Genomic DNA, 24991 nt, shown 5'->3' on the forward strand with positions numbered 1-24991 from the left:
AGTCATTTGGGAAGAAGAAACCTCAGTGGGAAAACAAAAAACAACAACAAAAAAAACCCCAAAAGATCGCACTTTAAAACAAACTATAGGCGAGCTTGTGTGTATTTTCCTGTATAAATGATGGACTCAGGGGAGCCCTTCACATGAGGGCAGTACCACTTACTGGCAGGTGATCCTGAATTGTATAAGAAAGCAGGCATAGAAAGACATGAGGGGCTAACCATTTAAGTGCTCTTTTGGTTTATGCTTCAATTCTTTCCTCCTGGTTCCTACCTTCCCAGATGCCCTGTTCTTAATTTCTCAGGGAAAGATCTGGAAGTCCAAAATGAAATAAACCCTTTCCTCTCCAAACTGGTTTTGGCCATGGTGTTTTTTATCATAGCAAAATAACCTAACTAAGATACTAAGAAACACCTACGTAAGGCTTACAAAAAAGAAAATAAATCACCCAGGCCTCAAAAATCTTCCAATTCTGTGTAGGTTACTTAAGCATATTTAAATATTACATATGTATATGTTCATATAGAAAATATGCATGAAGTTAATTTATACTAGTTAATAAAAGGTCACAATTTTTATTAAAAATGACTTTTTGAGGTGTACTCTTTCTTCTAGCAAGGCTGGCCATGACCATGTAGTCTCCTATTTTCCCACGTAAGTTGTGGGATTCACAGGCGCACACCACCATGCCCCATCTATGGGAAGTTCTGATAGAGAAGCTTGCAAACCTATTACTGACGTTTTCCTAGTCTGAATTTCCTGGTAATAATGCCCATTCTTCCAACATTGTAGAAAGAATTGACAAGGGAAGGCGACTATGTCCTCACGTTCAGGCTCACTGAAGAGAAAAATGTGGGCCGTCAGTTAGAAATCGTTTCACAGGCTAAGTCTTGCCGACTCTGTAATTTTCAGAGATCATTACCTACTCTGAATCTCAATCGCTGGCTCTCCGTTTCGGACAAACAGGAATAGCATGACATCCTCGTGGATCTGTGCTGAAGTTTAGGTCAGGAAATGAATATCAGTCTTACAATGTGGAGGATTTTAGCAAGTAACCACTAACGGATGATATTTTAAAAGATGGTACTGCCATTATAAGGTAATAAATCAAGAATATTATCATCTCAAATAATTAACGACCCTATAAAACATGTCAGGGTGCTTTCAGGAAGGATTCTTACATGAGCAGGGATAGTTAGAATAAGGAAAGACATGTGGATCCACACTCAAAATGCTATGAATCAAGAATCCAAACCTCTCCCACACATGGTGGGAAAGTATGAGTATTGAAAACTCTGTTTTTAGAGGACACATTTTTATCATTCATAAAATTCTGTGATATATCATAACTGTGCCATATATAGAGTACTGAAGAATGTGCCTTGTTAGTTTTATTTATTTTATATTATTGACAATACAATACCCCAAGAATAATTATTGCCATTAATGATGATTGTTTTACATGGAATTACTTCCTTAAATCCCTTAAAACAACTACTCTGTATCAATCACTGTATGAATGATTCAGAGGAGGCTGTGTAAGACCAAACAGATGTTATTAACATAGTACAAATACCAGCCACAATCTTGTAAAGAAACATGTGAGGTAGGCTCACTTACTTCATCTCCATTTTACAGACTGGAAAACTGAAGTCCAAAATTAACCTACCCTTAAGTAGGTTACTAGAAGTCATATGACCAATTATTGGTGGCAAGCAATGGCTGTGACTCTAAGGGCCATACTATCAAGAACTCTATACCATGTTTCTCAACAGCAGTGATGTAAGATTCTTTCTACTTTCTGTTCTCCTAGTCAGTGGGCTACATTGCCCCACATCTATAATATTCACTTTAAAGGGAGAAATAAAATTTTTGAGGTGTAGAGAAAGTCTGTTTGGGTGACATGGCATACCCACAAGTGTTTCCTGCTAAGCTCTTAGCAGGAAAATTGCAACCATACATAGGTTTGTTGCTAATGTTGATCATAGATGTCGTGAAATATTATCAAAGTATAAAGAAGGAGAACACCTGTCATTTGAGACAACATATCTGGAGGACAAGAAGGTAAGTAAAGTAAGTCGGGCACAGAAAAAGAACATTGTATTTCCTACACTTGGGATGTAAAAAAGAAAAATTACCTGATCTCACAGAACTAGAGAGTAGGGATATATTAGTGGCGATGATGTGTGTAGAGGGGTAGATTGGGGAATTATTACTCAGATACACAGAATTTCTTTTTGAGAGGAGAAAAAAGTTTAGGAGACCTATTGTTCAGTCTAATATGGTGATTAAATGTGATAACAATAGATTGCATGCAAAATACTGTTGAGGGAGTATGAAGTATGCTCATGACACAAATGGTAATCATGTGCAAAGATGCATATGTTAATTACCAACAATCATCTCATACTCAAAACGGTCATATACATAGAAATGTATTGATTTTAAAAATTAGCTGGGTGCTGGTGGTGCACACCTTTAATCCTAGCAGGAGGCAGAGGCAGGTGGAGCTTTGTGAGTTTGAGGCCAGCCTGGTCTACAAGAGCTAGTTCTAGGACAGGCTCCAAAGCTACAGAGAAACACTGTCTCAAAAAGCAAAAAACAAAAAAAAAATTAAGGAACTATGACCAAAGAGTTCTTTGTGGTATGTAGGTAAATTCAATAGCAATACAGAGTTATCTGGAATGTTAAAGAAGATTAAGAGTGCTATATCAAAAACATATTTTCTAATGCAATGGAATCCACTAAATTTTCAGCTGCTGAATGTTTGATCACAAATAAACAAGCAAAAATAAGTCTGCTGTCACTTGTAAAAATAAAATGGATAAATAGGTAAACATAGGGATTCATCTCCATTGGCATTCATATTTGATTTAAAAATGATTGATGTCTTTGCAAAATATGCTTGAAATGAACAGATTGCTAAGTGTGATATATTTAAAAGTTTCATGTTTTTTTCTTATACTGTTGAAATGTGGATTTTGATTTGGACATCTTAAGTTTTGATTAGCCAGTTGGGAACTTTGGAGCCAGAAACAGTAGACTTTCCTGATCCAGGTACGAAGGCTTAGATATCATGTCACTGAAGGCAGGGCAATTTGGCTGGGGATACTTACTAGGGATATGGCCAGCAAGCCCCACAAATCAAATGTAACTATTAGAAGTTTGCTTGAATCAGTGTGTAAAGTCTCAGAGAAAAAGCATTTAGTTTCTTTCAAAGGGGAAAAATAATAACAATTACAATTCTTGGCTTTATTTTGAAAAAGCTATAATTCAATTCATTAATAAAATATTTCATTGCGGTCTCGACTCCATGGTCATTACAGCAGGTCTTGTTAATATATTCTTAAAGCTTCTTACCTGCTTAAAATCTGACAGCCTGCCAAAGGATGGGACCAAGAAGACATTATTCTTCCCTTGGCTGGGTCTCTACTAAGCAGGCAGTGAATTAGATTGAACTGACAGTGTGCTATAATTGATGAGTCAGGTCCCCAGGAAGGAACAAGGGCTACTTTGGTAGCTGCGCAGTAGTCTGCATATTTTTAGATATAATATATAATTGCACGTTTAATGTATACAGTGTAGAACAAATATACAAAACACAAGGCAACAAATATTAATATACTGATCTTATAAATAGCTATTTTTACCTGCAAACTTAGAGGAATTTACTATGATGTACCCTGTAAATGGTATAGCTATAAAAAACACTTCATGCTTTGTACTATACTAGAATACAGAATCAATAACCTTTGTTATTCTTTTAATCTCTACTGAGAGTCGAAGGAATGAGACTAGAAAATTGGAACAACTTGTGTAAAGTCACGAAGCTGGTAAGGGGTGCAGCTGGGAACTCGGCACACATGTGTGCACTCTGGAGCCCGCCCTCCTTAGTGGGAACTCGGCACACATGTGTGTGCTCTGGAGCTCGCCCTCCTTAGCCTTTATGGTCTACTTTGTCCCACACATGACAACAAAAAAACTGACCACCAGCACCTTCAGTCCAAAGGTTATTCTAAGGGACAGCTTGAGCTGACGACAGTCGTTAGGTACCAGAGGTCACAGGTGTGATAAAGACCAGAACATGAAAAAGTCAAGGCACCTGAATGCCTTCATGCCCTTGAAAAGATGTATGTTCATTTTTGAAGGCCTCGGTGTCCGAGAGAATAGGACCTGACACATGAGAAGATTTCCCAAGACTAAGCTTTTCTATAGAATTCTAGCCCTGTAGCTTCGAAGAGAAACATTCTCAAATGGCCATTTAACTTAATATTACACATCTCACTAGGAAGATCTGTGAACACGGGGGGGGGGGGGGGCGGCTACAAAGGCCATCTCACCTGTAAATGAATGGAGCCACCGTAGCAGTGTTGGGGTGACTATGTTGCTGTTGCTGGGGGAGCTGAACGGCTCCATTGCCGGTGCTCTGTCCACCGCTGTGTGCCACCTGCATGCCACAGGAGCTAGAGGGGGATGCATGGCCAGCTTCCCTCCCCTCCTGGGGAGCGGAGAGGCCGTGTGTGCTTGCTTTCTCCGTGGTGATGGGCTTGGGGAAGGCCTGAGAAGGGCTCCCCTTGGTAGTCCTGAATTTTTCAGACTCTTTGCTTGCTGCACTGCCGGGTGAAATGCTTTGCTTTGCCGTGGGTACTTTTGAGCCTGGTTTTGGGATCCCACTGGATGACGGAATTAAGCTCTCTTTCTTGGCTGCTGTGGTCTTGCTGCCCTTGGGGATCAAGCTTGCGATTTTAGAGGTCTTTTTCGGGGCTGTCTCAGTAACCTGGTCCTTCTCTTCCTTTCCGGGCTTCTCAGGGCAGGCTTTATTTTTGTCCCTGTTCTTTTCTTCCTTTTCTTTTGGCTGCAGCAAAGACTTTTTATTGCTGAAATTTTTGCTTCCTGCTTTCGGAGGGGTTAATTTAGGTGACACTTTGGGACTGCTATTTGTTGAGCCACCGCTATTCAAGCCACTATTAAAACCTTCCATTTCTCCAGATTCAGAAAAGGCATCATCGTCTTTCCCACCATCGCTGGGTCCCGAACTGGGAGACTGAGGGGGGCGCAATGCAGTCCGGGCATTAACCAGCTTGAATTTTTCAAGCATAGATTTCTGTCCCGAGGGAGCACTTTTGACCCCTTCTGTGGCAGGAGGTTTCAGTCTGTCTGAAGATGGTGTGGGCGAGGTGGCTGGGCTTGCCTGCTTCACCGTCAGCATGGTGGAGGTGGCACTGTGCTTGACATTCATGGACTTGCTGCGCCAGGGCTTGCTGGCACTTGGGGAAGGGATGGCAGAGGCTGGGGGTTGCCCAGCAGTGCTGGGAGGCTGTGTGTTTCCATTGATACCTGAAGATGGTTGAGGTCCTTTGGAGGAATCTGGACATAATAAAGAAAAAAGGGAAAGATTTATTTGTCTTGGTTGCTTATTAAATACAATTACACATTTACTTTTTATTCTTCCTTAAAAAATATAGGTATCTCTGTGTGTACGTGTGTGTGTTGGGGGAGCATGTGCATGTGTGCTTCCATGTGAATGCAGGTATAGGCAGAGGCCAGAAGAGGGTACCAGATTCCCTGCAACCTGAAGTTGCAGGTTGTTGTGAACTAGTCAAGGTCCTGGTTCATGTCTTCTCAAAAGTGTTATACACTCTGGACCACTTAGCCATCTCTCCAGGCCCACTTATTTCTTAACTGTAGACACATATTTATTCTGAACTGAAAAGCCAACATATTATGCATTTTTCATTACTTCTGTGATACAATTTTCTTTGTTTGGAAAGTATCAGTTTCAGGAAGAAAATTAAACACATACTCCAGTTACTCTTACCAAATGGAAGTTATTAGTGCTGAGTATTTGTATATTTGAAGATAAATAAAACAACATCCTTCCTTTATGAAACTCTTTGTTATCCAACCACTACAGCTCAATCTAATAAATGAATATTCCACATTGCTTATGAAATGGAGAATTTTTAAAGTTATAAAGATATTCGCTCCTTGTTATATGACTACATATAAATGATGATGTAGCCTTTTAATTAACTGTATCTATTAACAAAAATTACCACTAAAGTTATATTTTGTGGTGTGTATGTGTGTGTGTGTGTCTGTCTGTCTGTCTCAATGTCTGTGGTACTAAGACTGAAAACAGGATCTTGTGTATGTTAAGCCTGTATATATAAGGGAAAACAATTTAAGGATACATTTCTATTATTTTAATCTTTGTGTGTGTGTGTGTGTGTGTGTGTGTGTGTATGAGTGAGCATGTATGTATGTCTATCTGTCTGTCTTTCTGTGGTAGATTGAACACAGGATCTTGTGTATGTGAAGCCTGTACTGATTAGGGCAAACAATTTAAGGATATATCTCTATTATTTTAATCTTTGTACATGTGTGTGTACACATGTGCACAAATACATACACACAGGTATCTTTTGGAGTTGCTCTCTCATCTTTTAATTTGGTCTGAGACAGGGTCTTTCTTAGTGTTTCTACTTCTCCGTAGTGTCCTCTAGGGTAGCCAGGCTGTGACTTCTATGTGGCTTTCTTGTCTCTGCCTCCTTCTTTCTTTTTTTTTTTCTAGCTGTAGAAATGCTAAGATTATAGATGTGGGCTATTGCAATGCACTCACTACATGGATTCTGAAATCTAAATTCAGGTCTATGGAACTGCGTGTTGTGTGCTAATAGATACTGAGACATCTCCCAAACGTCAAAATCTATTTCTCCTTCGATTTATGATAATCCTGAGATGTGGGTATTTATTATCATCCTCACTTTTCAGATCCCCCAGGGACCCTCCAGTTCCTGGTTCTCAGCATAAATTTACATGTTTACCAATTTTAAGAAATTACTGTCATACTATTCTTCTTTTTTTTCTGAAAATACTAATCAATTTGATTTAATTCCCTCTATCTAAAGAACCTAGTCTAAGCATATCATCTGTTAGTATTTACTGAGTGGCTTCTGGATTGAAGGCACTCAGACACGATACAATCCTGTTAGAATAAAGAAAAGAGCTGTAAGATGCATGTCACTGGATGCTGACATATTTTAGACATCGAAAGAAAAGGATATAAGGAAGATATGGTAGAAATGATGAGAGTTGCCTGAGATCACACAGGGCTGCCTAATAAAGTCAGGACAGATGACATGGGGGAGGGATATAATTGCTGAAGGCAGAGGAGTATTCACGAAATTTCTTTAAGGAAGTATACATGTTTTCCACCTATAAAGATTTATATGCATATATGAGGACATATGTTTGTAAAAAATGCAGTCACACAAAATTTAAGCATGTTTTGTGGGGAATACAACTCAGAGGGCCATTACTTCACCAAACTCTTCATATTAGCATCAAAACAGATTAGCGCCATTGCCCATTCTATAAGGAAAATAATGTTAACATTGCTAACCTAACCATTCCATACATAAGCCTACTGAAGATTCCTTAACTTCATTATTTCATAACAACCCTTTGAGGTGGGAAGGGCTTATTTTTCTAGCTCATTAAACTCATTGGAGTCTAAGTAACTCCTTCATCAGTTTGCACCAAACAAGAGTTCCTGCCCTGTGTGACTCTGCAATTGGCTTTCTTTGAATGCTTGGTGTTTGGAGCACAGGGGGCTGTATAGTTTAATGCGATCATGTGCTATCTGGGGATCTTACTGCGTGTGTTATGCTATGATCTTACTGCTATGATTTGGCATTTCTTCCAGTCGGCAAATCTAACAAGCTATCAGATACTGTAATTGCTACAGGTCACAGGCAGTGTTTGGAGTAGACAGCTGACTTCATTCTTTGACCTTGTTTCCTAGTATGATATCGTCCATGCTGGCTACACTAATCAATGTTTCATAATTATGCCGTACTCATATTTTTGGTTCTTTGATGTTTGAGAACCTTGTTCAGGTCTGAGCTCATCAGGGTATTGAGCAGTTTGTGGTGATGAATAACTAAGGAAAAATCAAGCATATGAAGATGTCTAAAATCTCTTTTCTCCTCATTTGAGGCACAAAATCGGTCCAGTCTACTGTCTATTTGCAACCTCATTAACAAATCAAAAACATCCTGACTGCGAGAATCAGGCACTGTGGGGAGGATAAGAATGGTGGGAAGGATTGAGGCAGGATGCTGTGGAAATGACTGGCAGTGGCAGACAGGAAGACTAATGATGCTCTTTACTTAGAAAACAAGCTGAGGGCATTAACTCAATAGACCACGGAAGTTCAAGTACAGAAGAGGAAGTACAACATGGCTCCACCCAGAATGAGAGGTGTGGGACTCAACATTATGGCACTCACATACAACACACTAATGGTCATAGCAACAGCTGTAACATCAGCTTCAGCTGAGTACACTCGTCTAAGACAGGTTTCCTTGCCTGTCTGTAAATCTATCCCAAGTTTGTCCTTTTATAGCAGAAATAAGGAGCCTCAGATTTCTTTAACAGGACAAACCGCAGTGTCAGGTCACTCAGTGTCAGAAAGTTGTCCGGATGAAGAGAACTCCCTGGACTCCTCATGATAGCGTGTATAGCAACAGCCACTGAAATGGCAGCATTGTGGGACACAGTCATGACAAGCTCAATAAAGGCCTGGGTTTCAGTAATTTTCCCTAAGGCAATACCTGCTTGCAGGAAAGACCATAAATTGAGACTACCCAGGCACCACCCAGAAACAGACCATCCAAAGGAAATTCCTAACATTCCAACCATTGTAGTTAGAATCACCTGCCAGCACACACCCATCGCTTTTCACCAGGAGAGCCCTAGACAAATGTTAGCCAATCAGGGGTCCCTAACCTTAGAAATCCCTCACCCCCACCCTTGCTACTACAAAAACCCAACTCTAACTGAGCTCCAGGCTCTCTGATGACTCCAATACATTGGACACACAGAGAGACCAAGTTTGTAAACTTGTGTAAGAAGAAAGGTTCTTTGCTTTTACATACAAGACTCGGTCTCTTAGTTGGTTTGGGGGGAACTTTGTGATCTGGGCATAACAAGCATCAGTACCTTCTACAGAACAGGTAAGGTGGGAACCTTAGGATCTGTCAGTCACATCTTCAGTATTAAGCATCCTGCATCCAATAACTTGGTTCTGAAGGTTGATCAAGTCAATTTCTCACTCAAAATAAATCTTTTCATAGAAAAAAAAGAACAGATGCCGCATATGCAAATGTAAAGGTATTCAAACAGTGTGACCGTGCCTTGCATCTTCACGGTCTCTCTTTGTTTATGGTGATAACCTGTTATCTCTGGTCTCCAAATAACAATTTTCTATTAATCTTCCTCTTCTTCCATCTAGATACCAACCAACTCTACCATAACCACTAACTAGGGGTTCTCAATGAATTGTTCAAAGCATGTTGGGAGATTTTTGTCCACAGTATCATATTAAATCTCATAATAATCACCCCTACATGCAAAAATTCCTTTGCCAGAAATAAAAAAATGAGAGCTTCATGAGAGAAAGCAACTGGTTTCCAATAACACACATAGCAAGACTCAGAAAACTCTAAAACACTGAAGCAGATTTATCCGACTCCAATACTTGAAGGATTTAAATTCTGACAGTATTTCTTACCATGGAGAAGCTAAATGGGTATTGAATTCTGTTTGTCTTCTTCCTCACTGAGCAGAATTTAAATATGAATAACATAAAAGACTCTGCCCAGTGCACTTCTCTATTTCCTTTCACAGCCTGCTCACACATATTCCTCAGAGATAATGTGAAAATATATCTCTTCATTCAGGCTTAGAAATACGTCTCAACTTCCTCAGTCAATGTTTGGCTTCCTCACCTGGCAAGCGACACTGTCAGCAATTCAGATGCAATTCCAATCTACTCCTAAAGTGAATACATTGACGTACATATGGTGACTGCAACAGACACAGGAAGATGAGGAATGGGGTCACTGATAACTTCAGGGTTTTAGAGCTTAGATACAATAGCTGATGGTGCTACCAGCTTCATAAGCAACACAGAAAATATCCTGAATTTGTACATCTATTTTTCAATGCTCAGTGTCTTAAAGAGAAGAAAACTAGCTTTTTAAAAAAGTTTATTCATTTATTTTATATGCTGACCACAGTGTCCCCTTTCTCTTCTACTCCCATTCCTTCCCCTCCTTTACTGTCACACAAACCCCCAATTCACTTCTGCTCTGTTTCTGTTCAGAAAGGGGCAGACCTCCCATGGGTGTCAACACAGCATACCATATCAAGTTAAGACAGTACTAAGTTCCTCCCCTTGTATTAAGGGGATAGGTTGCCAAAAGCCAGCCAAAGTGTTAGGAACAGGCCCTGCTCACACTGCTAGGGGTCCCACAGTAGACCAGTAGAACAAGCTACACAACTGTAACATACAGGGGGTCTAGGTTGGTTCATTGTAGGCTCCCTAGCTGTGGGCTCAGATTCTGTGAGTTTCTATGAGCCTAGGTTAGTTGTTTCTGTGGGTTCCCTTGTGATGACCTTGACCCCAGTCTTTGGCGGGTATAGTTTTTTCTCCCTCTCTTCAACAGGATTTCCTATGCTTGGGAGATGAATGGAACAAAATCAAAGACCCCAACATAAATGCACACACCTGTGAACACCTGATTTTGAACAAAACAAAAAGCCAAAATTATACAATAGGGAAAAAAGTATCTTCAATAAATGGTGCTGACATAATTGGATGTTGACCAGTAAAGAACGCAAATAGATCCATATCTATAACTCTACACAAAACTCAAGTCCAAGTGGGTCAAAGACCTCAACATAAATCTAGATACACTGTTACAGAAGAGAAAGTGGGAAATAGCCTTGAGTTGGCATAGGTGACAACTTCCTGAATAGAACACCAGTAGAAGAGAAACTGAGACCGACAATTAATAAGTGGGATCTCATGAAATGAAAAGCTAGGACACTGTCAATAAGACAAAATGGCAGCCTATAGAATGGGAAAAGGTTTTTTACCATCCTCACATCTATTAGAGGGCTGGTCCTCAAACTATATAAAAACTCAAGAAATTAGACATCAAAATATATCAGCTATACTGATTTTGTACATATACTCAAAAGATGCTTAACCATAATTTGTTCAACTATGTTGAGAACAGCATTATTTATAATAACCAGAACCTGAAAACAACCTACATGCCCCTCAACCAAAGAACAGATAAAGATAATATGGTCCATTTACACAATGGAGTATTATTTAACCCTTAATAGCACTGATATCAGGAAATTTGAAGATAAATATATGGAACTAGAAAAAAACTCATCTTGAGTGAGGTAAACCAGACCCAAAAAGACAAACATGGTCTGTACTTCTAGTAAGTGGACATTAGCTGTAAAGGAAAGGATGCCCAGGCTAAACAGTTCACAGTCCCAGACACGCTGAGTAACGAGTAGGACCCAAAGTGGAATGCATGGATTTCTGTAGAAAACACAAGTACGAGAGATTTCTTGGGTTGGTCGTGAGCAGGGAGAGCAGAAATGGGAACATGAGGGATCAGTTTGGAGGATGGACCGAGGGGGAGAGAACTGAAAGTGATGTCTTCTTATGGGCGGATTTTGGGGTCAGAAAGAAACCCAGTACAATGGAAATTCCCACAGATATACAAACGATTAGGTCAGCTAAGATTCATAGCAATATTGGATAGGCAGCCTAAACTGACCATCTTCTGTAACCCCAGTTGTTGCCAGAGATCCTTAATCCAGTAGCTGATGGAAACAGATGCAGAGGCTCACGAAAAATAAACCTTTAACTAAGAAATATATAATGTGATAATGACAATAACAGTGTCAGCATTCATTGAAAAGTGTTCTCTGCAGAGCAGGCAGAGAGTTGGATAATACCGATAGCCTTGGATACAGGACATCCTAAGCACAATAATTCTTGCGGAAGGAAAGAAACAAAAGAGTTATAGGTTGTAACAAGATTGGAAATAATCAGTATATAAAATACCAATCTGTTTCTCAATAACACACCAAGACACCTTTGAGGAATGTGAAAAGTCATAAAGGATGGCCCAGATGTCAATGTCTTCTCTTGCCTCTACTGTGTCACAGCATGTAACCTTGAGAAGGTAATTGCTTGTGAAATGTTCCAGTCATCAGTTTTATAATGACTCAACAGAAACCTAGGATGCAATTGTGGAGACAATGTCCTCTCTGCATATACTTTCCTGTACTGTTTGCAAAGTTAGAGAGCTGCTTTGTGAAAGGGTGTGATATTTGGGACTGTTTCTATTCATGAACTAGCTTTTATTATCTTCAGTAATAAATGAAACCCCTCACTGTACACATACAAACCAGCAAAATATTTCACGAATATTACTTAGTGATAGTACCTTTCTTGTACTGATAGTGGGCTAAGAGTTGAAAACTTCTTAGATTTCAGAAACTATGGTATTGCTACCTTTTATTTGGATAATCAAAGAGTCGTGGTAAGCACAATACAATTATCAGTAATTAAAAATAATAAACATAGGCAGTGAGGCTGGTCTTGTAAAGGATCCACGTTAGGTTCCCTGACTCCACGACTGCTCATAGTTATCTGTAATTCCAGTCCCAGGATTTCCAACACCTTCTGACTTCCATAGGAACAAGGCATGCATGTGATGTGTATACATACATGTAGGCAAACACACACACACATACAATACAAATAAATAAATCTTTAAACATATACATTATCTAAGAGAAAAAAAGAACAGCACTTTAGTTCCCTACAGCTATTTAAAAAGAATTATGTAACAAAAGAGCCAGAAAAAAAATGTGTTGAAGAATGGAATATCTTATGTTTAGCTAACAGTAAGCATCTGAAATTCAGTAGCTAATACAAAACTCACATGAACTGTAATGGCTTACAAACTGAGTCAAAATGTTGCTAGATCTTTGGCATCAATCCTGCTAGTTCCAGGTTGGGTATAAATAAAAGAAAAAAAGGCTCACATTAGAGAGTGCTTGATGCTGTTCTCTTCCTTAATGGTACATGTTCAGGGTAAGAACCATTTGAGAGAGATAGGGAGATGGTAGTAGTGTCCCCCAGAGTACTGAGGTATGTTCCTTAGCAACATGGAAAAGCACATCTCTAAGGAACGGTGTCAGGCAACCCAAGTTTAGTAACTCGGGACTCTAAAAGGTAGCTCACAACTGGGTCACAAATGAAACAGGAGAATTCACATTTACAATAACTGGGATGTTTAGTATTCCCTCTCAAATACATTGCACATACTTTGTAAAACAAAACTAATCTATTGATGTTTCTTGAAACACATAAAATGTGTGCCCAAATGAGTCACAGCATGGTTTTCTCAAGCTCCAATTCCTAGTCATCAGGTGTGCTTTTTTTCCAGAGGACACATCTGTCTAGAGCTTTCTTCAGAGGGCACGGGCTCTGATCAATGCTAATATCGCCTGCATTCTTCATTGTCAGCGTTTGAATGGCTGGTGATCAGGAGGAGGAAGTGAAGGTGAGTCTGAAAAGCCTAACAAAAGATGCTCTTTTAATTTCTCGATGCATTCTGAGAAATGTGTTCCTACCTCCCACTTCCACGGAACAGTGAGAAGGCATTCCATTCTCCTCTAACATTTCTATCACAGCTGTCTCTACAAGAAATGATTTATGACAATGTGCACTTATATTTTAATTCGTCTGCTAAAATGAGCACACCTGTTTTGGGGAGATGCTTAGTATTGAGATGGTATTAGGTACTGAAGTGAAGTTGATGCATCTCTGGTGATTCCATTTGATGTCAAGGCTTTTGGAAATCGCCCTGTAACCTTCTACCTCCAATCATACCAACTAACACTGTTGTGCTTGAAACAGCTTGGTTTTCTTCAATATGAAAGTAAAATTGATCTCATACATAAATCCTTTTTGCAATTTACAAATTTTAGAGATTTCTGAATTTTTAATTTGGTTAATTCTTCAAACAACCCCCCCCTCTCTTTTTCTCTCTTTCTGAGATACTGTAAGCTTGAAGAATTGGGAGGCAACCATAGGTTTCAGCCATGCCAGGCTCTATTACTGAACTATATATACACTTGGCCCTAAAAATAGATTTTCCTAAGTATTCATAGAATAATAAAATAAATCCAGCCTCTCAAGCTACCTCTGAGCAATAACTCTCAACATTTTGTTCATCCTGCTTAACTAACAATTACTTTAAATTAGTAAACTCAATTTAAGTACTAAATGAAACATTTTGAAGTATTCAAGTTAAACATTCCAAATTCTAATAGCTAAAAAGAAAGAACCATCATATTTATAACAATCAAATAATATACCCAGAATTCTCTCACGAGAAAATTACAACTTTTGGAAATTTTTATAATGATAATTATCACCTTTCTTGGTCATACTCAAGATCAGAAACTATTTTGTGACAAAGAACAATTTACTAGATGATGAGCATTTTTAAATTTATTTTTGAATGTCCTATTTGTCTGCTGTTTCTTGAAGGTCTGCTCTTTTCTGAAAAAGAAATTGAGGGTGTGGCAATTTGAATGTAATTGGTCACCATAAGTTCATAGGGAGTGACACTATTAAGAGGTGTGGCCTTGTGGGAGTAGGTGTGGCCTAGCTGGAGAAAATGTGTCACTGTGGAGGAACACTTTGAGATCTCATATGTGTTCAAGCTATACCCAGTGATTCAAATGTCTTCCAAACTCCTTTATAAGAGTTGCTATGGTCAAGGTGTCTCTTCATACAATAGAAACCCTAATTAAGACAGAAATTGGTACCAGGGACTGGGGTATTACTGATAGGCCAGACCATGTTTTCGTTTGGAATAATATGGACTTTGGCAGTTTGGGTTAGGAAAGCAGTAGAGTGCTTGAACTTCTGCTTCGTGGCCTAGTAGGAGCTTGGAAGACAGAGAGCTAAGAGTTATTTCAAAATGTTTCAGAGGAGAAGAATTTTAGTATGCTGTCTAGAGATCTTTCTTGTGCTCTTTTGGTAAAAAATAAATAAATAAATAAATAAATAAATAAATAAATAAATAAATAAATGTGTGTGCCTGAGACTGAAGTGAAGAGTTTTGAATTCTTTCCATTGACAGAGGAAATTTCAAAACAGTCCAACATAGCTTCTGATATATGGCTGTGAGTGGTAACTCTAATGAAGAATTATAATGAAAGGAGCAAGCAGAGCAAATTAAAATAGAAAATATAAAATTTTAGGAGAAAAGGAGCACCAGGAAGTAGAATGGAACTAAGCTCTGTGTTCAAAGAGATAAATAGATTAAAAACTGGAATAAAGGAGGTGGTGACCTCAGGGCACAATCCACTTAGCTAAGGTTCCAACTTGTGAAAAGGAATGAAAGAAAAGCTTAGAGGTGCATATGGTGGTGCACACCTTTAATCTCAACATTCCAGAGGCAGAGGCTGGTGGATCTCTAAGTTTGAAGCCAGCCTGGTCTACAGAGCAAGTTCTGAAACAACCAAACTTAGGCAGTGAAGGTAACTAATAACAGGAAACTGGGGAAGATATAATTGAAATATCTCTGAGTGCAAGGCCAACCTCAACTAAAGATCCAACTTCAGGGAAGCTTAGGCAGTAAAGGAAACATTTGAAAACAGAAAGCTGGTAAAGATGTAATTGAATTGGGTGGCCATGTTCCAACCCCAGAAAGCAGTAGTACTTGTCAGCTTCAGCCACATGGTTCTGGCTTTAGAGTCCAGGACAGAAAAATGGGGTTATGTAACAGTCCTCTGAAACTAAGGAAAGATGCTGAGGCCAGGCACATGTCGGGGTGTTTCTATGGACCAGAGAGGTCACTGTGTGAAGTTGTGAAGTAGAAGCCTAAATTGCCTTGGATGCCCCAAGATGATAGAGATGCCTGAATTGTGAGAATCCTGCAAAGAAGAGCTGCTAACAGGGAGTGGAATCAGCCCAAGAGAAAGAAGTGTGTTGCAGTCAACAACGCTGAAAAGAGTTGGAGAAGTGAAGAGCATTTTGACATCAGACGTGGAAATGCAGAGTTTGGAGTTTACCCAGCTGGTTTTTGTCTTGCTTTGGTCCAGTATTTCCCTATATGTTCCCTTCCCTACATTTTAGAATGGTAATGTATATCCTGTGCTATTATATACTGGAAGTAAGCAATCTGTTTTTGATTTTTATTTGGGGGTTACAGTTAAAAGACTGCATGAATCTCAGAAGAGACTTTGAACTTTAAAACATTTCAGGCTGTAATAAACTATAGGGATTTCAAAGCTGGACTACACGCATTTTGCATTATGATATGATTATGAGTTTATGGGATAGGGAGTGGAATGTGGTAGTTTGAATATACTTGGTCCCTATAAATTCATAGGGAGTGGCCCTATTAAGAGGTGTGGTCTTGTTGGAGGAAGTGTGTCACTGTGGAGGCAGACTTTGATGTTTCATATATGCTCAAGCCATGCTCAGTGATTCAGACCACTTCCTGTTTCCTGTGCAAGATGTAGAAAGCCCAGCTATCTTTCTCCAGCACCATGTCTGCCTGCATGCTACCATGTCCCTCCATGATGATAATGAACTAAACTTCTGAATTGTAAGCCACACAATTAAATGTTTTCCATTGAATTGTCATGAATCATGGTATCATTTCACAACAATAGAAACTCTATTTAAGACAGATGGGGAATTGATCTGTAAAGAGGGGATGTGTGTGTATGTGGGTGGAGAATGGAAGGAATAGAAGGAAGGAATGGTTGGGATGTATTGTATGAGATCAGAATCAATTTTTTAGCAAAAATAAACAATGCAAATAATTTTAAATATTTATATATCTTCTAATATGGTCGTTTAAAGGAGAATGGCCTCCATAGGCTCATATATTTGAATGCTTGGTACCAAGCTGGTAGAACTGTTTGAGAAGGATTAGGAGGTGTGGCCTTGTTGAAGAAGGTGTGTCACTGGGAGTAAGTTTTGAGGTTTCAAAAACACAGGCCATTCCCAATTAGCTCTTTTGTTTCTTGGTTGGCCTTTTTGTTGTCATTGTCTCTGTTTGCAGAGCTCAGCTACTGCTTCTGCACCACATCTGCCTGTCTGCTGATGCCATGCTCCCTTTCATGATGGCCTTGGACTTTTGCCTTCTGAAACTTTTTACTACCAGTAAGCTGGCTTGGTCATGGTATCCACAGCAATAGAAAAGTAATGGAGACTTGTAAATACTTCAAAATCCTTACAGCAAACATTTAAACTAACCGTCTCAAATTAAAGCTTGCAGTACTTGCTTGGACACAGAATGGGTTATAATTTGTCTCAGTGTAATATTACAATTGAAATGGCACTGCATCCAATGACTCAAATAATTCTAACAGCAAGTGCACTGTACATGTAAAACTGTTTTCTACCATGTGAGTTTATCTAAACTTATTGTCAGTGTATTGACACTTAATGCCCACATATGTGTGATAAAAGTCTACAAATCTGCAAAAAGGATCTGCAAAGTACAGCCTTCATACTGCCTCATTATCCGGATTATCAATTACACATCCCTCTCCTACAACTTCTTAACCCAAAGGGGATAAGTGACATACTCTTCAAAATGTTTTGAAAATTTCAGGTAGCTTTATTTAAAGTGCTAAATGTTAATTCACTATGTCTTTACACATTTTGCTTTCTCTATTAAGTGATCAAGACCACATATTGCATTGTATCTGTCTCCATCTTGTGGTACTTAGAAATATTGCTATATACAATGTTAAATTTCTAGACATACATGAGAAGCTGAGCATCTCTGGAAAAACGTGGGTGCTTGTCCATCTTTGGGGTGTACTTTGAGATACTAGAAATAAAGACTTTGAAATAACAAATATAGACACTTCATTTCATCACCTTATCAAAATATTTAGATCACTTCTAAATCTCTCTTTTAGTATCAGATATGTATGTGTGGAAACTAATATAATACATGTGGAGCAATATGTATGTATATACACATATATACAAACATATATGTGCATAAAAGGCAGCATGAGAATTTTAAATAAGCAGTGGTACTTTGTTCAACACACCTAAGTTTGTTAGCCTCCTCTAGAAATTGTATAGCATATACTTGTAGAACTTGTTTGAAATTAGAGAACACTTTCTAAAGTCACAGAACAAGGGACGTGTTTATTTTCAACCAGAAATGCCCATTTCCCATTTGCTGTCTTCCCAAGAAGGTAAAAGGTTTAAGGGTATATTTTTATTTAAGTGAAAGGAAAAATAGAATGCTCAAAATCACTGAGCCTATCAAAGAAGAGAAACCAAACTTGGGCTTGAAAAGTAGGCGTATGTGTGGTATTAAACATTATAAGAAATAATTGAAACTCTTTTTTTGATGACTGAAGAGAATGTTTCTTCCTTGTTTTAAATGTTCATTGGAATCATGTACGGATAAAGCTGCCAACCAGGCAGGTGGAAAGCAAGTTGATTTTAGAATATTATGAAATCCAGTGGCACTCACAAATATACCAGCAATAGCTTTTTTGTTAAAACTTTAAACGTACCTGGTCATTAAGAATCAGTGAATGCTCAATCACTTGCAGACAAACGGAGACTTTATTATTAAATTTTAAAGCTTCAGACTTCAAAATGTATACAGTATTTCCTCTCCCCTTCCCACCACTGGGCTCAAAAGTGGGAGGCATTTTAGGTATTAAGACACACTGCTTTGCCATCCAGGGATTACAATACTCCAAAATTTGCCTTAGTCCAAAGGAAAGATCCTCACAAAACAGTTTCTCGTTCAAGGTTGAATCTGTTAATTTATGTCTGACCAAGAGAATGCTGCCTAATTCCCTATTGACACAAGTGGTAATTATCTAACCTGTACAAAATAACCCATGCTTGGTTTAGCCATTCATACTCAGCTTTCCATAGTGTTCCTGACGAAACATATGAATCACTTCTTAATTTCATAGTCTACCCTGCATTGAGTAGGGTATGACAAAGAGAAATAGGACATTTCACTGATGTGGAAATAGTGTTATAATAGTCACAGTATTTGCAAAGGATGGCTTTTTGATTTTCTTAGGATTCAGGAATAGATGCACATCCATTCTATTGAGCCCTGTTGCAAATAGGACAGGTTCCAAGTCAGCACCTTTAAAAATACACACTTTGCATATCATAGAGAACTGTGTGGCCCATAGAGCATTTATAATCTACTATTCACATATATATTTGTGCCCTTTTTACCTATACCTTCTGTGATTTTATGTTTCTAGTAAGTAATATTTTAAGAATATAAATTTGGGAATTTGATTCTTTGGAAAAGATGATATCATAATGTTTCCAAATTCCTTCTGCTTTCAAAGATAGACACTAGTGGATGGAGAGATGACCCAGTGTTTAAGAACACTGGCTGCTCTTCCAGAGGACCCAGGTTCAATTCCTAGCACCCACATAGCAACTCTCAACTGTATGTAACTCCAATTCCAGAGGATTTGACAGCCTCACACAGATATACAGGCAAAACACCAAAGCATATAAAATAAAAATAAAGAAATCATTCAAAGACAAACACTTATCACAAACATATATCGACTATTGTTCCTACTTTTTTTGAAATGCTCACATATGCTGTTATCTTGCCTATTTTGGGGACTTACTACACAGCCCACATTGGCCTCAAATTTGCAGTAACCTTCCTACCTTAGTCTCCTGAGTACAGGAATTACAGGTATATACTCCCAGAGCCTATTCACTGCATCTCAGCTTTTAATGCATACACCTTACTGTCCACATTTTGTCAGTGACATAAGGATTAACTGACACAAGGATTTAAATAGGTTTAAGATAGCCTTTTGATTTCAGAATAAATTTTCATAAAACATGAAAGGCATAAGAAAACTCTAAGTATATACATTTGGGGTAACCAACTCTTTTGTGAAACAGATTTTATGCTTGGCTCTTTAATTAACAATCTACTTTAAAAAATACATGAACTCATTTCCTTGAAATGTTCTGCAGAATAGAAAGGACCAGGAGGAAGCCACAATTCATGATGGCAGGGATTAGGAAACTTCTCGTATAAGATTCCCATGCCAAGCTGCCCCAGTGTTCAGCTCTCAACAGTCCTGTGTCAATTCACAAAGCATACATTAGACTCGGACAAGGCTGATGTGACAGGTGCACGCTTACCTTTCTCATTTCCATTTGTATAATTTGGAGGCTTGTTTTTGTCAATGCTGTTAAAGCTCTGGCTTCTCCTATTCAGGTTGGAGGCTCCTGGAGCCTTGTTGCTGCTGCTTGCAGCTGGCACCCTAGAGGGCCCTGGAAGCCTGAAATAGCATGAGAAAAAAAATTACATCATTATTGTACACTTCAAAAAAATAAGGAGAAGGGAAGTATGAGCAAGGAGGAGTTGGTGGGAAACCCACAGTACGGGATCGTCTACAACCTACTTAGCAGAAAATGATGGGTTAAGGGGACAAACAGCTGGACACCAAGTAAGAGACTGGGAGGAAAAGTTGGGTTTACTTCTCAATAAGCTTGCCTCTAAAGATAAGAAAATTAAAACAAAGTGGCCTTTAATCATAAAAAAAATCCTTACTCAGATGAATAAAAGTTTATGTTAAATATACCATAAAATTATATGAGAAGAGCAACACTGGCTTTAACCTCATAGAATTCCTAGACCATACCCAGCTATTTGCAGTTGCTAAAATTTCCCCTTTCCGTGTATGGAACATAGTTCTAGCTAATGCAGCTTTCCATAAGCCTTGAAATTTAACAGCAAGAACAAATCATCGAACAAAAGGCAAATAGCAATGCTATTTTGACTAGCTAAGCTTAAGCTTCTAAGCGACATTAAAACACCATGCGAGGACCAAGGTCGCGATTACGTCATACACAGCTGGGCTGCCTCAGAAAAATGTTTCACTGTCTTGTGAAGAAGGGGACTGAGACAAATTGTTTGGTGATTATTCACATGAGCCCACCGCTTTGCACAGGGCAAAACAGGATGCTAACCAACCTCGAAGGAAGAAAACCACTGTGAGTACAATGAGAGCTGAAATATCCCAAGAGTGAAGGCAGTCTCCGTGCTTTTTGTATACGAAGAACGAGTCAGGTGGAAACTCATGCCCTCTCTCTCATCACCAGAGCAGCTGGACAGATGCCCGTCACCTGACACTATTGCATTAAGACTATCATCAAGTTTCAGTTCGGATCAGTTTACATTTTACTATTTTTTTCTTTAAAATTATACTTCTCCATCATTTCATGGACTATACCCAATTTTTAGTTTACATTACTATTGCATTTTGCATATGTATCATAAGCTCAGCCCACATGCCCTAAAACCTAGAACTTAAATGCGAGCTAGCATTGACAGTTTTGAGACATGCCATGGACATTGCATTGTGGGCCTCTGCTGCCACCGTGTGGATGAGCTTGTATACTGCTCTGAAAATTCCTGTTTTGAAAAGAACATGGATCAGTCTTTCCTAAGAAACAGTGCTGATCTTTCCACAGCTCTTCTTTTAAAATTAAAAAAAAATTTTTTTATAACTGCTATATGTCCAAATTGCTTGTCTACTTAGAACAGCAGATTTCAGCACATCTCTACTGTTCTACCAACTTTGGGAAAGCAACCCCTCCCCAAATAAAAGCTTTTTATAGTAGTAGAACTTCAAGATGCAATGAACACCAGGAAAATACAAACACAAAAACTGCACTGATGTTAGAGGCTCTTAAGAGTTTCCAATTTCTGACCGCACTTTAGTGCTTAACGTGTTTAAACACATCTGGCTAATAAACAGTCTCTGCAACTATTCTAATAGTTTGAGGTTGTGTCAAATACAAGATTAGAATCTTTCCCAAATGACTTCAGCTTTTTTATTTTTTCCCAAATAGCTATACAAGGGGTTGTAGCTACAACATCATAACTATAGACCCTAGGAATTTACAGCCCCAGTGATGACTCTCCACAGGAAGAAGTCAAATAATTAATTGGGCCAAATGTCCCAATCCCAATAAATATGAGAGCAATTTCTGAAAACATAGCCATAGACTTTGAAATTCATTCCATGCTCATGTGTAAACAGTGTGTCCTCAAACTTGCCCTGTTTGCAATGAAACTTGATCTACTTCTAGAAAGCAATTAAGATGCATTTTAATCTTTACTGTGACCCATGAAGTTAAGTGATCTTCAGTCCTCAGAAGAACAAATTAAAGAAAATTAAAAGATACATTTGCTCTTCTCATTACCCTAATTTGACTGGCAGCCAGAGCCTCCACATCATTCATCAAAGCAGTAAAAAGGGAAATGAGATGGAGGAAAAAAGAGAGAGAAAGACAGTGTGTGACACAGGAAAGTTCCTTTAGGACAAAGTGCTTAGGGTATGTCTTGTAGGTCCACATCCTTACAGGAGTCCCAAAGGTGCTTACTGCTCATGGGTGTCACTGTCCTCACAGATGTCATTGATGTCATCTGTTGTCATTTTAACTAAACAATTTTAAACATGCTTCACTCCAGAATAAGTTCTTACTACTGTGGAAATTTACGTTAAAAAAATTAAAGCAAGGCACTAATGTCATTGAGCCATCAGAAGTAGCCCTCATGGTGAAGCCCTGGACACCTTGATCCATGGCTGAAGCAATGACTGACAAATCACCACTTGACAGCTCGTAAGAAAGGAGAATGCACATAGCAGCACACATCAGGGTGCAAACTTTTGCTTTGACTTCATCCAACTGACGTGAACTACCATCACTCCTTTATCGGTAACATGAACAAAAATAAGGCCCTCCAAATACTTTACAAATCAATGTTTTGCAAAAAGCATGAATATATATTGATCTTTAAATCCATATGTTATCAAAGCGTAAATTTGTTATTATATATAGAATATCGTCTTAAGTTAATTTCCCCACAAAAATCATCAACCCAGTTCTGCTGTTAGAGTGTATAGTAAGTCCCACGTGCTTATTTCAAAATAGCTAAAAATCTGGCTGTGTAATTTTCAGATTATGAGACCTTGAATGGGTCAAAGTGCTTTCAAGGTCATTTTTCCCTTGCATACTCTAAGTCTAGGACACAGCCTTTGCCCATCACATAACTACTGTACATCACTAAATCTCAATCAAAGCCAGACCTTCAAACCCTTTTAATCACGTAACATACTCATCCCAGAGTCTCCATATCCACGGGGGAGACTGAGTACTCAGAACTTAGTACTCTTAGAAGTGGGTACTGCTTTGGACAATGGAAAGTGATCGGACAGCATATCACTGGCATTTACTTGAATAGCACTAACAAACAAGAGATTAGAGACGTGAACTGACCTAGTAGGTTTTTTCTGACTGGTTGCAATTCCACTGTGATTACACTGAGCTGCATATCTGGCTGTCAGACTGTATGAGGAGAAACAGAGAAATGGAATTAAAGGGATTCTTTGACCATGGAAAGAAAGTGCAAACTTATAAGAATGTTATGAGTCAATGAAATGCAATTGAAACACACAGAAACAAATATATATATATATAAGAATACCATGGTAATGCAACACATAGGCCATGAGCTTTGATTGTGAATGCCCTATGAAATAATGTGGCACACCTCTTGTAGCAAAAAAGGGCCTCATTGCTGACTTCCAAGTTATGTGAGATGTTATAAATCATAGATATTTAATACTATTATTTTATCTAATAAAACCTTAACCTTCATCTGACTGTGAAAACATTAGATAGACTACTGTTTTATTCATAAGATTCCTTTCTCCAGAATAGTCACAAGATAAGTTTGAAAAGAGAGTTTTGTCAACTCTTATTTGTTCTTTTAAACCAAATATTTTGAAAAGCAATTTATTAAAAACGAGTTTATGACACATACATTATTATTGACACCTAACACTGTGCAATTTAAAAAGAGTTTACAATATAGCAACTTTGTTTAAAGAAAGCTGTGTACCAGAGTTGAAAATTACTTAGAGTTAAGTTCTAGCAAAAAAGTAAAAAAGTAAAAATCCTTAAAACATCTGATAATTCCTGAATATTCTTGAATTATATTCAACAAATTTATTTTAGTGTGAATAGTGGTGTGTGTGTGTGTGTGTGTGTGTGTGTGTGTGTGTAGGCTGATTCATGCCATAGTATGCATGTAACATCAGATATCCGAAGGTAATTCTGGGATTGGTTCTCTCTTGCCTCCTTTTAGGATCAGGAAGCTGAACTTAGGTCTTCTAACATACAAACTTTATCCACTGATCCATCCTGCTATCACCACAACCATTTTTTTAAATTGAATAGTTTGTTCAAAGAATTAAAAGAAAGAAAGCATTACTTAACTCAAGCTATGAAAAGTAACACTTTATCCACAAAAATGCAAATTAGTACCTTAAATTGATGTCTGTGTTGTTAAAAGTTGAAGAGATGCTGGGCGGTGGTGGCACATGCCTTTATCCCAGCACTTGGGAGGCAGAGATAGGCAGATATCTGTGAGTTTGAGGACAGCCTGATCTACAAGTGCTAGTTCCAAAACAGGCTTCAAAACTACAGAGAAACCCTGCCTCAAAAAAAACAAAACAAAGATAGTTAAAGAGATAGTGTTTAGAAAAAAAAAATCACTCAATAGATTTGAATATCTATTGGCACACCCAGGGTAGGCAAGAGTAGACTTCATGGAGAATCACTTCCCAGGGGAAGTAGACCTCCACACGATCACATGTGGAGTGTATGACAGTCATTAGTAGTCAGGAGGACTTTAGACTAGCACTGGGGTGCTAGCATCAACAAGAAGGGTCACTGGAACCTTATGGCAATTGATCAGTTTGCTCTGTTGCTGAGCAGAGAGGATTTCAGGCAAGAGAAACTTTTCTTCTGGTCTTGTTTTGTTCTCTAGGAAATTTCCCACTCTTCAGAACCAGCCTGTGCTGGGAATGTGAGTGGACTTCTGTAGCCTTGGGTAGAGGGAACACATTATCATATGGAAGGTGTTTTTGTGTCAACAGAGTGCATGTTTCTCACATTCATTATTTGGTACATTGGAATTTGAATACCAAACAATCTACATTTTAACTAGACCACGAGCTGAGA

The 24991-nt window shown here is 38.5% G+C and overlaps 1 protein-coding gene across 1 annotated transcript in view; it reads right to left on the minus strand.

Annotated features, from left to right (window-relative positions):
• Window positions 1-24991, minus strand: part of Nav3 (neuron navigator 3) — a 583384-nt gene that overhangs the window by 176629 nt on the left and 381764 nt on the right. The window contains exons 7-9 of the mRNA XM_038314956.1: window positions 23243-23311; window positions 20096-20235; window positions 4341-5367 (exon numbers count right to left, since the gene is read on the minus strand). Of these exons, the coding sequence (XP_038170884.1) occupies window positions 4341-5367; window positions 20096-20235; window positions 23243-23311 (1236 nt within the window). The remainder of the gene's footprint in view (window positions 1-4340; window positions 5368-20095; window positions 20236-23242; window positions 23312-24991) is intronic.

Source organism: Arvicola amphibius, chromosome 17, assembly GCF_903992535.2.
Source record: "Arvicola amphibius chromosome 17, mArvAmp1.2, whole genome shotgun sequence".
Classification (NCBI taxonomy): Eukaryota; Metazoa; Chordata; class Mammalia; order Rodentia; family Cricetidae; genus Arvicola; species Arvicola amphibius.